Source organism: Microcaecilia unicolor, chromosome 14 (genome assembly GCF_901765095.1).
Source record: "Microcaecilia unicolor chromosome 14, aMicUni1.1, whole genome shotgun sequence".
Lineage (NCBI taxonomy): Eukaryota > Metazoa > Chordata > Amphibia > Gymnophiona > Siphonopidae > Microcaecilia > Microcaecilia unicolor.
The window spans coordinates 34,573,746-34,589,825 of NC_044044.1; the positions used below are offsets into that span (position 1 = coordinate 34,573,746).

General features: G+C 45.2%; 1 protein-coding gene and 1 non-coding gene across 2 annotated transcripts in view; both read left to right on the forward strand.

Moving 5' to 3' along the window:
* The window catches only part of ATN1 (atrophin 1), a 31,527-nt gene extending 19,043 nt beyond the window's left edge, over nt 1–12,484 (forward strand). The window contains 9 exon segments of the mRNA XM_030186335.1: nt 4,705–4,927; nt 5,356–5,974; nt 7,134–7,277; nt 8,690–8,713; nt 8,716–8,765; nt 8,767–8,820; nt 8,823–8,856; nt 8,859–8,871; nt 9,117–12,484. Of these exon segments, the coding sequence (XP_030042195.1) occupies nt 4,705–4,927; nt 5,356–5,974; nt 7,134–7,277; nt 8,690–8,713; nt 8,716–8,765; nt 8,767–8,820; nt 8,823–8,856; nt 8,859–8,871; nt 9,117–9,150 (1,195 nt within the window). The 3' untranslated portion in view covers nt 9,151–12,484.
* A 3,422-nt stretch (nt 12,485–15,906) lies between these two features.
* Nucleotides 15,907–15,962, forward strand: LOC115458476. The gene has a single exon (XR_003940075.1). It is a non-coding gene; the product is annotated as a U7 small nuclear RNA (small nuclear RNA).
* Nucleotides 15,963–16,080: the final 118 nt, after the last annotated feature.

Consider the following 16,080-nt stretch of genomic DNA (forward strand, 5'->3'; position numbering starts at 1 on the left):
TCAAATAGTAGCAACATTTCATGTAGAGTCTCAGATAGTAGCAACAGAATCTCAAATAGCAACATTTCATGTAGAATCTCAGATAGTAGCAACATTTCATGTAGAATCTCAGATAGTAGCAACAGATCTCAAATAGTAGCAACATTTCATGTAGAGTCTCAGATAGGTAGCAACAGAATCTCAAATAGCAACATTTCATGTAGAATCTCAGATAGTAGCAACATTTCGTGTAGAATCTCAGATAGTAGCAACAGAATCTCAAATAGCAACATTTTCATGTAGAATCTCAAATAGTAGCAACAGAATCTCAAATAGTAGCAACATTCCATGTTCCACTGCACTAACCACTAGGCTACTCCTTGGGATTCTGGAATCTTGCTATTCTTTGGGGTTCTACATGGAATGTTGCTACTCCTTGACATTGTGCCTGGAAATCTTGTTTATGGGACTTGATATAATGCGTTTATGTTGTTTTTGCAACTACATTTAAAGCAGTTTACATAGTATATACAGGTCCTTATTTGTACCTGGGGCAATGGAGGGTTAAGTGACTTGTCCAAAGTCATAAGGTGCTGTAGTGGAAATCAAGCCCAGTTCCCCAGGATTAAAGTCCACTGCACTAACCACTAGGCTACTCATCTACTAGCAACATTCCATGTAGAATCTCAAATAGTAGCAACAGAATCTCAAATAGTAGCAACATTTCATGTAGAATCTCAAATAGTAGCAACAGAATCTCAAATAGTAGCAACATTTCATGTAGAATCTCAAATACTAGCAACATTCCATGTAGAATCTCAAATAGTAGCAACATTTCACGTAGAATCTCAGACAGTAGCAACAGAATCTCAAATAGCAACATTTCATGTAGAATCTCAGATAGTAGCAACAGAATTTCAAATAGCACCATGTCATGTAGAATCTCAGTAGCACAGAATCTCAAATAGCAACATTTCATGTAGAATCTCAAATAGTAGCAACATTTCATGTAGAATCTCAGATAGTAGCAACATTCCATGTAGAATCTTAGATAGTAGCAACAGAATCTCAAATAGTAGCAAAATTTCAGTAGAATCTCAGATAGTAGCAACAGAATCTCAAATAGTAGCAACATTTCATGTAGAATCTCAGATAGTAGCAGCAGAATCTCAAATAGTAGCAACGTTCCATGTTCCACTGCACTAACCACTAGGCTACTCCTTGGGATTCTGGAATCTTGCTATTCTTTGGGGTTCTACATGGAATGTTGCTACTCCTTGACATTGTGCCTGGAATCTTGTTTATGGGACTTGATATAATGCGTTATGTTGTTTTTGCAACTACATTTAAAGCAGTTTACATAGTATATACAGGTCCTTATTTGTACCTGGGGCAATGGAGGGTTAAGTGACTTGTCCAAAGTCATAAGGAGCTGTAGTGGAAATCAAGCCCAGTTCCCCAGGATTAAAGTCCACTGCACTAACCACTAGGCTACTCATCTACTAGCAACATTCCATGTAGAATCTCAAATAGTAGCAACAGAATCTCAAATAGTAGCAACATTTCATGTAGAATCTCAAATAGTAGCAACAGAATCTCAAATAGTAGCAACATTTCATGTAGAATCTCAAATACTAGCAACATTCCATGTAGAATCTCAAATAGTAGCAACATTTCACGTAGAATCTCAGACAGTAGCAACAGAATCTCAAATAGCAACATTTCATGTAGAATCTCAGATAGTAGCAACAGAATTTCAAATAGCACCATGTCATGTAGAATCTCAGTAGCAACAGAATCTCAAATAGCAACATTTCATGTAGAATCTCAAATAGTAGCAACATTTCATGTAGAATCTCAGATAGTAGCAACATTCCATGTAGAATCTTAGATAGTAGCAACAGAATCTCAAATAGTAGCAAAATTTCAGTAGAATCTCAGATAGTAGCAACAGAATCTCAAATAGTAGCAACATTTCATGTAGAATCTCAGATAGTAGCAACAGAATCTCAAATAGTAGCAACATTTCATGTAGAATCTCAGATAGTAGCAGCAGAATCTCAAATAGTAGCAACGTTCCATGTTCCACTGCACTAACCACTAGGCTACTCCTTGGGATTCTGGAATCTTGCTATTCTTTGGGGTTCTACATGGAATGTTGCTACTCCTTGACATTGTGCCTGGAATCTTGTTTATGGGACTTGATATAATGCGTTTATGTTGTTTTTGCAACTACATTTAAAGCAGTTTACATAGTATATACAGGTCCTTATTTGTACCTGGGGCAATGGAGGGTTAAGTGACTTGTCCAAAGTCATAAGGCGCTGTAGTGGAAATCAAGCCCAGTTCCCCAGGATTAAAGTCCACTGCACTAACCACTAGGCTACTCATCTACTAGCAACATTCCATGTAGAATCTCAATAGTAGCAACAGAATCTCAAATAGTAGCACATTTCATGTAGAATCTCAAATAGTAGCAACAGAATCTCAAATAGCAACATATCATGTAGAATCTCAGATAGTAGCAACAGAATTTCAAAAAGCACCATGTCATGTAGAATCTCAGTAGCAACAGAATCTCAAATAGCAACATTTCATGTAGAATCTCAAATAGTAGCAACATTTCATGTAGAATCTCAGATAGTAGCAAACATTCCATGTAGAATCTTAGATAGTAGCAACAGAATCTCAAATAGTAGCAAAATTTCAGTAGAATCTCAGATAGTAGCAACAGAATCTCAAATAGTAGCAACATTTCATGTAGAATCTCAGATAGTAGCAGCAGAATCTCAAATAGTAGCAACGTTCCATGTTCCACTGCACTAACCACTAGGCTACTCCTTGGGATTCTGGAATCTTGCTATTCTTTGGGGTTCTACATGGAATGTTGCTACTCCTTGACATTGTGCCTGGAATCTTGTTTATGGGACTTGATATAATGCGTTTATGTTGTTTTTGCAACTACATTTAAAGCAGTTTACATAGTATATACAGGTCCTTATTTGTACCTGGGGCAATGGAGGGTTAAGTGACTTGTCCAAAGTCATAAGGAGCTGTAGTGGAAATCAAGCCCAGTTCCCCAGGATTAAAGTCCACTGCACTAACCACTAGGCTACTCATCTACTAGCAACATTCCATGTAGAATCTCAAATAGTAGCAACAGAATCTCAAATAGTAGCAACATTTCATGTAGAATCTCAAATAGTAGCAACAGAATCTCAAATAGTATCAACATTTCATGTAGAATCTCAGATAGTAGCAACAGAATCTCAAATAGCAACATTTCATGTAGAATCTCAAATAGTAGCAACAGAATCTCAGATAGTAGCAACAGAATCTCTAATAGTAGCAACATTTCACGTAGAATCTCAGACAGTAGCAACAGAATCTCAAATAGCAACATTTCATGTAGAATCTCAGATAGTAGCAACAGAATTTCAAATAGCAACATGTCATGTAGAATCTCAGTAGCAACAGAATCTCAAATAGCAACATTTCATGTAGAATCTCAAATAGTAGCAACAGAATCTCAAATAGTAGCAACATTTCATGTAGAATCTCAGATAGCAGCAACATTCCATGTAGAATCTCAAATAGTAGCAACAGAATCTCAAATAGTAGCAACATTTCATGTAGAATCTCAGATAGCAGCAACATTCCATGTAGAATCTCAAATAGTAGCAACAGAATCTCAAATAGCAACATTTCATGTAGAATCTCAAATAGTAGCAACAGAATCTCAAATAGTAGCAACAGAATCTCAAATAGTAGCAACATTTCATGTAGAATCTCAGATAGTAGCAGAATCTCAAATAGTAGCAACATTTCATGTAGAATCTCAAATACTAGCAACATTCCATGTAGAATCTCAAATAGTAGCAACATTCCATGTAGAATCTCAGACAGTAGCAACAGAATCTCAAATAGCAACATTTCATGTAGAATCTCAGATAGTAGCAACAGAATTTCAAATAGCACCATGTCATGTAGAATCTCAGTAGCAACAGAATCTCAAATAGCAACATTTCATGTAGAATCTCAAATAGTAGCAACAGAATCTCAAATAGTAGCAACATTTCATGTAGAATCTCAGATAGGAGCAACATTCCATGTAGAATCTCAGATAGTAGCAACAGAATCTCAAATAGTAGCAAAATTTCAGTAGAATCTCAGATAGTAGCAACAGAATCTCAAATAGTAGCAACATTTCATGTAGAATCTCAGACAGTAGCAGCAGAATCTCAAATAGTAGCAACGTTCCATGTTCCACTGCACTAACCACTAGGCTACTCCTTGGGATTCTGGAATCTTGCTAGTCTTTGGGGTTCTATATGGAATGTTGCTACTCTTTGACATTGTGCCTGGAATCTTGTTAATGGGACTTGATATAATGCGTTTATGTTGTTTTTGCAACTACATTCAAAGCAGTTTACATAGTATATACAGGTCCTTATTTGTACCTGGGGCAATGGAGGGTTAAGTGACTTGTCCAGAGTCACAAGGAGCTGCAGTGGGAATCAAACCCGATTCTCCAGGATCAAAGTCCGCTGCACTAACCACTAGGCTACTCCTCCGTTTAGAGTCTCTTGTAAACTATCTGGGGTTTTCATCTGCAGGTCTTCATATTGTGTGAAGGTCATTGGCATAAATGCAACAGAGTTTGGACCTTTCAGACTATATCCAGTTCTCTTTGTCTTCTCACTCCCTGTTCTTGTCATTACTCAGATTTAACAAGCTCCTGGACAGAGGATTCAACTCCTGCTCCCGCACTGATCTCTGTTTTGTCCCTCTGGAGGGCTCAAAGCTTGCCAAGAAGCGAGCAGATCACATCGAAAGAGCGCGCAAGGAAGCAGAGCAAAAAGCCCGAGAGGAAAAGGAAAGGGAGAGGGAGCGAGAGAGAGAGAAAGAGAGAGAACGGGAGAGGGAGAGAGAACTGGAGAGAAACCTGGTATGAAAATGCAAAGATCTTCAGCTGTCTGTGCTTGTCCCTGTGCTCTGGGGGGGGGGGCGTCGCTGCTGCTCCCTGTGCTGTGTGCAGGACTGCCGAGAAACAGAGCCGGACCGGGGGCAGGATCGCCGCAGCCGTCACTGCTCCCCCCCCCCCCCCCCCCCCCCACAACCTTCCTGCGCCTGCTTCTCCCTCGGTTTGTCACTACTGCTCCTGTGTGCCGGGACAGGGTTATGAACCACCCAGGGCCCGACACACAGCAGCAGGAGAGAGACAGAACCCAGCACTGGGTCCTCTTAGAGGCCGAGCCTGTGGTCTCTGCTGCTTCCTGTGCTCTGTGTGTCTGTAATGTCGCTGCTGCTTCCTGGGGGATATGTTTATTTTCCTTGTCTAAATTTTGTCCTTGTTTGCTCCTTCCCTTATTGCAGAAGATTCCTGCGGAGGTTCGTCCTGCAGACTGTGCTCAGCTGGCGGCTGTGGCTCATCGTGCCCCCTTTGAACCAGGCAGTGCTGTGGCCACTGTTCCTCCCTACCTGGGTCCGGACACCCCAGCCCTGCGTACACTTAGCGAGTATGCCCGTCCTCACGTCATGTCCCCGGGCAATCGCAGCCACCCTTTCTATGTGCCTCTGGGCACGATGGAGCCGCTGCTGGCGTACGGCGTATACGGCAGTGAGCCGGCAGCTGCGCGGGAAGCCAGGGAGCGAGAAGCCCGGGAGAGGGAGCTGCGAGAGAGGCTGAAGCCAGGCTTTGAGGTGAAGCCCGCGGACCTGGAGCAACTGCACGCTGTGCCTGGAGCCCTAGAGCACTACCCCCGGCACGGGCCACTAGCGCTGGCCGGAGGCCCTGGTTTGCATCCCTTTCCTTTCCATCCAGGGCTGGGGCCTCTGGAGCGGGAGAGGCTGGCGCTGGCTGCGGAGAGGCAGCACACGCTGGGCGGGGACCCGCTGGTCAGGCTTCAGATGCTAAATGTGACTCCACACCATCACCAGCACTCGCATATCCATTCCCACCTTCACCTGCATCAGCAGGATGCCGTGCATGCAGGTAAGATACAGGCTGTGTGTGGGGAGTCCTCCGGGAGTGAATGCAGATGAGCTGCAGGCTGGGGGTGGAGGGAGTCCTCTGGGAGTGCATTTAAGTAAGATGCAGGTTGGGGGTGGGGGAAGTCCTCTGGGAGTGCATGCAGGTAAGATTGCAGGCTGGGGGAGTGTGGGGAAGACTTCTAGCAGTGCATGCAGGTAAGATGCAGGTCTGAGGGTGGGTGCATGGGGGAGACCCTCTAGGAGTTCATGCAGGTGATACAGGCCGGGGTGTGGGGGGTGAGAGCTCTTATTAAGATGGGGAAAATTCACTGCTTATTTCTAGGATAAGTAGCATAAAATGTATTGAATTGTTCTGTACTTGTAACCTGGATTGGCCACTATTGGAAACAGGGTGCTGGGCTTGATGGACCTTTGGTCTGTCCCAGTTTGGCACTACTTAATGTACTTTTTTGAAGACATGAACCCTGAGTCTGGTAAGTGTCTGGGGGGGGGGGGGGTCCAATCCAGCTCTTAGTGCTGATGAGTAAACTTTCTCGGGGGAGGTGTGCACTTGATGGTAGGAGATACTTTGGGATGGTTGGGTGGGGGGAGACTAGAAACTTTTATCTGAGATAGAGGGAAAGGTATTACGTTTTTATGCAGGTGGATTTGGGCTGAGGATTGGTAAGAGAAGGTGGTTGGGGATGGAGTGGGGAGATAATGGGGTTTAGTCATGACATTCCACCCGCTGGGTGGAAGCAGATTATAACTGTCTGGGTCAGTTAGGTTGGGGAAAATGGGTGTGCTGGCCCTCTTAGTGATTAGGCTGAGATTTGGGGAGGCCAGAAGGAAATACTACTTCTTGTGATCCTGGACAAGTTGGGTACCAGCTTCGCGTTTTTCCCCAAGTGTTCTTTTATTTTGTAAACATGAGAAAAATGCTTAGATATTTTAGACCAGGGCTTCCCAAACTTGTTCTCAAGTAAATTTGAATACACTGGAGGCTCGTGTGTCCATTTTATTGTGGCAATCCTGAAAACCTGACTGGCTGTGGAGCGCCAGGGACAGATTTGGGAAGCCCTGACTTAGAGTGAAATGCCCTGCTGTGCCTGATTCTAACTCCCTTCAGCTTGGAAACCTAAAATCCAGATTCACTCTCTCTGTAACCCTTCTTCTTCCAGCCTCGGCCTCTGTTCACCCCCTGATGGATCCGCTGACCTCTGGGTCCCACCTGACCCGGATTCCTTACCCCACTGGGACCCTGCCTAACCCGCTGCTGCCACACCCTCTCCATGAGAACGAGGTTCTCAGACACCAGCTCTTTGGTAAGATTTAGACCACAGAAGGGGGTCTATCATGAGAGAGCAGGATAGAATGTGGGGAGGAATCCTATATGGATGGGCAGAGGAGGGGTGACTGGAGTTGGGTGCAGAGTAGGGAGGTAGTGGATGGATGAAACACAACCTAAATAGGGCTGATGTGCAGGGGTCTGTTGGAATTTGAGACAGGTGTGATGGGGTGGGAGGGGGAATTCCAGGAATAGAAAAGAGGGAATGGCAGGGCTGAAGTAAGCTATGTGCAGACGCAAGGGAGGGCAGGGGCTCCAAATGGTGTCCTGCCCACTGCCTTCCCTGTTTGGCTGCAACGCAGTGGGTGGGACAGGAGCTGTAGGGGGCGTGTCTCCAGCTTGGGATGATCCTGAGGAATGGTTTCAGGGAAATGTAAGTTCAAATTAACAGTGTCAAAAGGGGCCTTAAGAGTTGGGGGGGGGGGGCTCTAGAAGGGTTCGGCTCTGGATGTAAGTAGGCCCCCTGCTTTCTTTCACAGATTGAGTGAGTGAGATTTGCACCACTGAGTTTTTCCTTCCTCTCTGTTTTCTTCATCTTTTTCCCCTTCTCACGCCCATGTCTGCCTCAGTTCCCCCTTCTGTGCTGTATTCCAGTGTGCTTCCCACACTTTTTCCAGATGTGACCCCGGTTTTAGGAGGTTAAAAATGTTGTACCACCACAGGCCAACTTCTGGCATGACTGCAATACTCTTTTCAACCCCACCTCTTGTCCAACCTGCGCGAGGCCGAGGATGCCATAATCTGGTTTTGCAGCTTTTTTGAGAATTGCTGCTGTACTCCCTCATTGTCCCCTCTCCCATGTCTCTCAGTCTCCTTCTGATTCGTCTTTTCTGCCTATCTCCATCTTTCTCATCCCACTCCACTATGTCTCTCAGTCTCTTTCTGATTCTTCCTTCTGTCTCTTTCCATCTTTCTCTCACTCTCTCCCACGTCTCTCACTCTCCCTTCAGCCTCTCTGCATCTTCTTTCCCCTCTCCCACATATCTGAGGCTCTTTCTGATTCTTCTTCTGTCTCTGTCCTCTTTCTCTCCCACATCTCTCAGTCTCTCTGATTCGTCCTTCTGGCTCCATCTTCTCTCCCCCTCTCCCACATCTCTCAGTCTTTTTCTGATTCTCCCTTCTTTCTCTCCCCACCCCCCCCCCCCCCCCACCCCATGTCTCTCACTCTCCATCTGGCTTTGCCCCATTCTCTCAAGAGTCAGAAACTTTATTAGCATGACATTTTGTAGATGTGTGTGCAAAAGTAGCACAATGAATTATTGAAATGTGAGAGTAAACTCTTTCTATGAAACAGAAAAAACAGTCAAATGAAATGTTAAAGAAATTATCTCTTGTTTCCGCCCCCCTCTCTCTCTCTCTCTCTCTCACTTCTCTCCATCTCTGCCATAGCTGCGCCTTACCGGGACCTGCCTGGTGCCTCTCAGCCCCCATGTCTGCAGCGCACCAGCTTCAGGCCATGCATGCCCCAGTCAGCAGAGCTGCAACGACTGGCTCTAGAGCAGCAACAGTGGCTTCACACCCCACCAACCCTTTGCATGGGGTCCCGCTGCCTGGACAGGAGATTACTACAGGTAAGAGGCCTGCATCCTCTCAGATCATCTTTCTACTCTGACAGCCAGAATCTTTCCCAGGGGCCACCAAATGTCTGCCTGGGGATTGTTCCCAGAGTCCATTCCAGGAAACTCAGAAATCCAGTGCCTGGTCTGTCTTGTTCTCAGAGTCCACTCCAGGAAACTCAGAAATCCAGTTCCTGGTCTTGTCTTGTTCCCTAGTGTCTGTTCTGTTAACACATATTTTTTTTTTCCCTTTTTTTTAGTCACTTGAAGAAAGAGAGTGATAAGCCACTGTAAGACACCAGATGATGATGACATCAGCATGTCATCTGCCAAAGGTCAGAGAGCAGGCAGGGAAGAGGTTTCCCCCCCCAGGACCATCACTGGATGCCATTGAGCGGATTGAGACATGGGGAAAGGAGGACATGAGGTCACCGGACCCAGTACAAGGCATTCTGAGATCACTATGTATATTCCACCGTCCGCTGTTCATATATTTCCTTGGTTCTGTTTTATTTTCCTCTGGTCTCACCATGTAGTACCTGATCAGCATGACCCAAAAAATACTACTGCCTCTCCCTCCTTCTCCAGCCCCTTATTCCTTTCCAGTTGATTCTCTCCAGGAGGAACAAGAGGAAAATCCTGGCTCCATACCTATGAAATGTATGACTGTGGCCTCTGTTTTCATGTCTGTAGACTTATACATGACCTTTGTTCATCTGTTTGAAATGATCAATCAGAAACAAGCATTCCCAGAACTAATGCCATGGCACCTGTGAAAAAGAAACCAAAACGTTGAGAGAGATCAATGTGTGAAAGGTAAAGATTACGTGGTGGAGAAGTGTGTACTTTTGTCGAGCCCTGTAGAGTGAGAGAGTCTATTTAAGGTAGAGAAGAATCCATCAGGACCTGGTACTTGCCAACCACCCTGCAACATTAAGAACTGGAGGAGTTAATCCCCACACCCCCTGCATTATTGGACGTGAATTCTTTCTTGGCAAGTGGGTCATTTTGTTAAACACCCACAACCCCATTTAAAGTAACGCTTTGCTGTCATCTTCTCACCTTTTATCATGTCTTTTGGTGTTGAAGGGTCATCGCTGCACTCCATTTTCCGTATGGAAGAAAGATTCCTCTTGTGCTCCCCCCATCCTGAGCACCACCCTGCCCCATTGAACTGCACCATTATTCCTTCAGTCGGGGGGGGGGGGGGTGGAGGAAGGCTTGAGTCCCCTTTCAGAATACGAAGCAGAGACCTAACTGTGATGAAAGCGGCAGCAGCGCCCCCTGGCTGTGGTTCTGATGTGGTAGCTCATTTCTCATTTTATCCTGTCACACAGTGTTCTACCTACCACTAACCTACTCAACATTAATTTTCTTCAAGAATTGGAGCGAGGATCCCACTGGTGTCACCAAAGAAGAAGACGCTAGCCTCCACAGGGACTTCACTGGTCGCTAAAACAGCAACTGACTCGTTTTCCAGCACCACCTTTACCACAGGTGGAAAGAGCCAGAAAGGGAGAGGTGGGGCAGAAGGAACCGCTTTCAGCCAGTCTGATTGCTGGACTGATGTGTTGTTTTTTTTTTCTTCCCAGGAGCTTAGAGACAAGGTTATATGAAATGAAAATGGGGAGAAGAAATGAACACTTGATGTAGCGAAGTGGCTGTACAATATATTTAATTATTTTTATTCCTGTTCTGTGTTTTACCACTGTTAGCATTGCTATGGGATTGAGATGAGGCTGTAATGGAAGCTGTAGAGAGCATCCTGAAAGCACTTCCAAATATTTATTTCCTTTATTTTGCTTTGGGATGAAACCAACCTAAAAAAATGAATTAGTAAATAAGCAATGAGGGATGACAGGAGACTGAAGTGTCTCACTCTCACGCCATCTCTTTTTGGCCCCAGTGTGTCTTTTCTGAGTCAGGAAAAATTTATTCCGATTGAGTTTTGTTCATTTGTTGCCAAAGTAATACACAGAATGGTTAAAACATGAAAAGAAAATACAGTGCACAGGTTGTGGGAAATCTTTCTGCGTGCTTGCTCCTCCGTCTGTTCATCAGATAGGAGGGAGAAGAATTTAGAATAATGGGTGAGAGTGAGAAGGAAAGACGGGGTGATGGAAGACCAAAAACATGGGCGGAAGAGAAATGAAACTGGCAAAGAAAGCTGAGGGGAGAGTAGACAGGGAGGGGAGCCTCTGACCGCAGTGCTTAGACCCCAGAAAGTCTGAAAGAGCCAAAGCAGAGTGTGTGAGACCAGCGAACGGGCCTGTTCCCCCTCCCTGATGAGGTGTAGGAGAGTTAAGCCAAGGGACACCAAGGGAGCAGGGCTGGGTGTCCCTGAGAGAGAATGAGAGCAGGACCCTGAGTGTCTGAGAACAGTGGGATAAGGACTGGGTGCTTCTGTGAGAGAATGAGAGCAGGACCCTGAGCCTCTGCGAGAGCCGCGAAGCAGGACTGAATGTCCCAAGGTCTCCTGGGAGCAAAGCCAGGCCCCTGGCTGCCTGTAATAGGGAAAGTGGGCTGGTAACAGAATATCCACGGTGGCATAAAGCAGGGCTGATCAGTGTAAGTCACAAGCAGCACACAAAATGGACTGGTTAATTCCAAGTTTTCCTTTACAGTAACCTAATAATATACAGGTTAAATCTAAGCACATAGCACTTGGCATAGTTTGTGCTAACGACTTATCACATTATTTAGCAAATCATACATTTGGAAAAGTATGACCTGGCTTCCTTTTTAACCAATTAATTATTTGCTCAAACTTAGCTGCTTAATAGAGAGGAAAAGGGAGAGATTTTTAACTGGGTTGATTTATACAGTTAAACCCACTTTTACTGTAGAAATCTTTAAAATGTTGACCCTAAGGTGTCTTTAGATTCCTTATTATAAAATGTATACATAAGATTTGGACCATAACTTAAACCGTTTTATAAAGCAGGATTTGGGGGGGGGGGGGGGTTATGCAGGCAGAGCTGCAGATGCTGGGCAGGAAAACTCAGTACGTAAGTAGCAGAGGGTGCTGCAGGGAAGGAGTGAGGTGCATTCAAAGAGCTGTGTGGGAGTCTCAGTACGTAAATAGCAGAGGGTGCTGCAGGGAGGAGTGAGGTGCATTCAAAGAGCTGTGTGTGGGAGTCTCAGTACTGGAATAGCAGGGACTGCTGCAGGGAAGGAGTGAGGTGCATTTGCAAAGCTGACTGGTCTTATTAACAAGGACAAGGAAGGTGAATGGGTTTAATCTCCAACTTCTCTGTAACGATCTGTTCAAACTTTAGGTGAGCAGGATTTTATGAGGCGAGTGGGTTTCCAAGGTCTCACAACAGTCTGTTTGGATACTGTTTTCTTGTTGTTCATTGTGTTTTACATCCGGACTCTAGTTGAAAACTTTGCACAAATATCTCATCCTGAAAAAGTCCAGGTGTCCTTTACTCCTGCAAACACACAACCCCAGTCTGAGGAAAGGGCAGGTCGACTCTAGTCTCCTGTGATCTGCGGTTGAATCATAGTGCAATTAACCCTGTATGTACATACGGCACTTTGAAAATTGTGTAAATGTTCTGTCTGGAACTCAGATGTCTTGTATCTCTTCTGCTTTCAAAACAAAATGTCTAACAATTAACTTTAATATTTTGTATGTGTTTATCCCTTTTATGGAGGAGGAGGGGGGTGTTTTTTTCAGGACTACGGATAATCACTTGGTTATTGTATCCTTATCTTCTCCCTTATACACACTGGTGACATGTCAGTGCAGTGGCCTGATTAACATTTTTCTTGTACACCAGTTTGTTATCTTTGAGGAAAGGTGATACATTAAATAATTAAATAAACCATAAATCATAAACCATTAGCTCTCCTGAAGCTCAGAAGGGCTTGCGAAAAGGGGCCTTTTAGAGCATCTGCCAGACACCATTGCTCACCCATCTCCACTCTAGTTTCATTTCAGCTCCCTTGCTACTGGGCAGATCTGTTCCTGCTCTCCTCAATTATTCTCCTCATGGGCCCAACCCTATATTCAGAAAATTCCACAGGAAGATGAATGCAAAGAAACTCTTACAACCCAGTACCTAGGACATTCCCACTATGTGAAGTCTTGTCTCCCTGGTCACAATGTTTCAGGTGCCATCCTTCCAAGATTACCCATCCAACTATGCTCCCTCAGACTAAGGCCTCTGACATCTCCAGCCATGCTTCTTCTGGTAAAGCTTGGCAGCATCCTGTCACACCACCACGGCCTTGACTGCATCCATCCAGGCCTCCTCCAGTTATGCCCATGCTGACCTCAAGCTCACTTGCCTAGAAAGGCCTCTTGTCAGCCCCTCACTGTGGTGGGCCATAAAGTACTCAAAGAACCCCTGCACCAACTCCAAGTACCCTTGGGAAAGGGAAGAGCAGTCTTAGATGATACGGGTATGAAGGTCTTCCAGAATCCCACGCTGAACTTGTGAATCACTGTTTAGCAATTCCAACTCCTTCTTTACCCTGACTCCCTGCTAGTCCCCCCTCTCTGCCCCTGGATGCAAGGACCTCAGTATCACCCAACTCCTCAAAAATCTGATCTCCCATTCCAAGCCTTCAATACCACCTCTTGCACGACTATCTATGGAGAACCTCTATTATAGTAAGTAATCGCACTGTATTGTCCTGTCATCCGTTTCTCTCTACTGCCTTGATATCGAGGCCAGATCTGTGATAAGTGATTGAAGTATATCTTGTGAATGACACCACCCTTAACAATGCTGCGCTGGTGGGAGACTCTTGTGTGTTCTTAGGAAGGATAGCACTCACGGTGCTTAAGGATTGTATCTTGTAAACAGAATAGGATAGTGCCCCATTATCTGTGCTGCTGTGGGGGGAGATGGAGAGTACCCTGTGTATGAAGGACCGTGAACCCTGTGCTAGTGTAACAGGAGATTGAGCTGTTCTGTGTATAAAGGGACAGGTCCCTGACACTATGCCAATGTGTATGCCCTGTACACAGGCTTTTTTTGATAGGTACTGAGTACCGGCACTTTTCCATTGTCTGCTAAAATTGACCCCAAGTTTTAATGATAGAGCTTAGGCTCTACAAACCAATTCTGTCTTGTAATAGATTCTGTGACTGGTTGCAGGGGCCTGGCTATTATGGGGTGGGTCCCTCAGTGATCACCCCACTCCTGAAGGGTGACCTAGCATTTGAGTACCGGCACCTTTTTGCTAGAAAAAAAACACACTGCCTGTACATAGAGAATGTCACTAGCAGCACAGACCCACAATGATACTCTGCAAATTTAAATGGAGAGAGACCTTGTGGCCCCCCGAGGGGCGTAAAGAATGGCATCCTACCCAGCTGTTCAGACTCAATCCTGCCCTCCGAACTTGGCCCCAGCCCTTCCAGTGGCTAAATCCAGGTATCTGCTCTGGGGCCTCCCAGTAAATTTAAAATGAATCTGAGAAAAATTTTCTTCACTCAACGTATAATTAAACTCTGGAACTTCGTTACCAGAGAATGTGGTACAGGCGGTTAGCTTAGCAGAGTTTTAAAAAGGTTTGGATGGCTTCCTAAGGAATAGTCCATAGACCGCTTATTAATGGACTTGGGGAAAATCCACTATTTATGGGCTAAACAGTTATAAAATGTTTTGTACATTTTTTGGGATCTTGCCGGTATCTGTGACCTGGATTGGCCACTGTTGGAAACAGGATGCTGGCTCAATTAGGGTTACCATATGTCTGGGATTACCCGGAATGTCCTCTTTTGAGGACATGTACGGGCAACCGGGCGGGTTTGCCAATCTGCCTGTTTGTCCGGATTTCTGGACAAACGTGCAGGGTGGTGGGCGGGCCATCCAGAGTGCTAGCCTCCCCTCCCCTTAGTTACTACTGCCCTGGTGGTCTAGTGACCCTCTTCCGCCTTCACGCATCTTCCTTTTGGTGATCTCGGCGCCGATTCAAAATGGCCGCCGAGAGTTGACGTGACCTCGGGAGACTTCAACTCTCGGTGGCCATTTTGAACGGCGCCGAGATCACCAACAGGAAGGATGCATGCAGGGCAGCGGCTCCGGGCAGGAAAGAGGGGGCTCTTTCCTGCCCCAAAGAGGTTCACTAGACCACCAGGACAGTTGTAAGGAGAGGGGGGTGACGGGGTGTGTGACAGGGGGAGGGGAAAATGTGGACGGGGCGGAGTGAGGGTGTGAAGGGGGCAGGGCTGGTGTGTGTGTGTCCTCCTTTTTGGGGACAAAATATGGTAACCCTAGGCTAGATGGACCTTTAGTCTTTCTAGTATGGCAATACTTAAGTACTTATGAACTCTTGCTTTAAGGAAAAGCTAATGGTTCTGATGCTTAGCAACAAGCAGTGTGTGGCGCTCTGACATGTCTCCGCCTCTTCTTAGTTGTATGCTAATTTGCATCCAATGATTATGGATTTTGGCCATATAATTTTAAGTTTTCCCCTCTTTGTGTGCTGCAGGGTCATTTTTAGTCCTGTTCCTTGGGTAGCTTTGAGCAAATGCTTCTTCTCCCTCCTTTTTGATGCATGTGAATTTTGCTTTTCTTCTCAGCACAACAATAAATGGTGTGCAGCTGTGGGCAGTAGCTGCAGCGGGCACAGGCAGGTCTGATTCTGGCTCTTTTCGAGTTGTTTAGTAGGTTTTCCTTAAAGAAAATCCTTCTGTGATTGGTTAGTGATAGCTGAAACAAGGAGGAGGGATTTGGAAAGCTGTTTTTTTTTTTTCTCTGTGGTTGTTGAGGTTGGTTATGTCTGAGGATTGGGGTCTCTTGGGTACTGCTGCTTAAAGGAAGTTAAGGAACATCTACTTGTTCTGTAAAGTGTGGCGCTTCCGTCTGTTACTCTGCTGCTTCTGGGTTGTATGCTAATTTGGTCATGTAATTTGAAGCCATTCTCCACCTTGTGGCTCTTAGTTCATTTTTAGGCCTCTTTCCTTGGGCAGCTATGTGAAACTGCTTGTTCTCTCTGCTTTTTTGATGCGTATGAATTTTGGTTTTTGTGCTCACCACAACAGTAAACGGTGTGACACAGGACTGGAAGTAGCAGCGGGCGCAGGCAGGTGTGATTTTAACCTCTTTTAGAATTGTCTAGTAGGTTTTCCTTAAAAGAAAGCTCCTCTGTGGTTAATTAATAATAGCTGAAAAAAGGGAGTGGGGTGTAGAAAGCTTTTTTGTTTTTTTTTGTGTTCTTGTTCTGGCTGTATGTGAGTTTTTTTGGGTACTGTTGCTTTAAGCA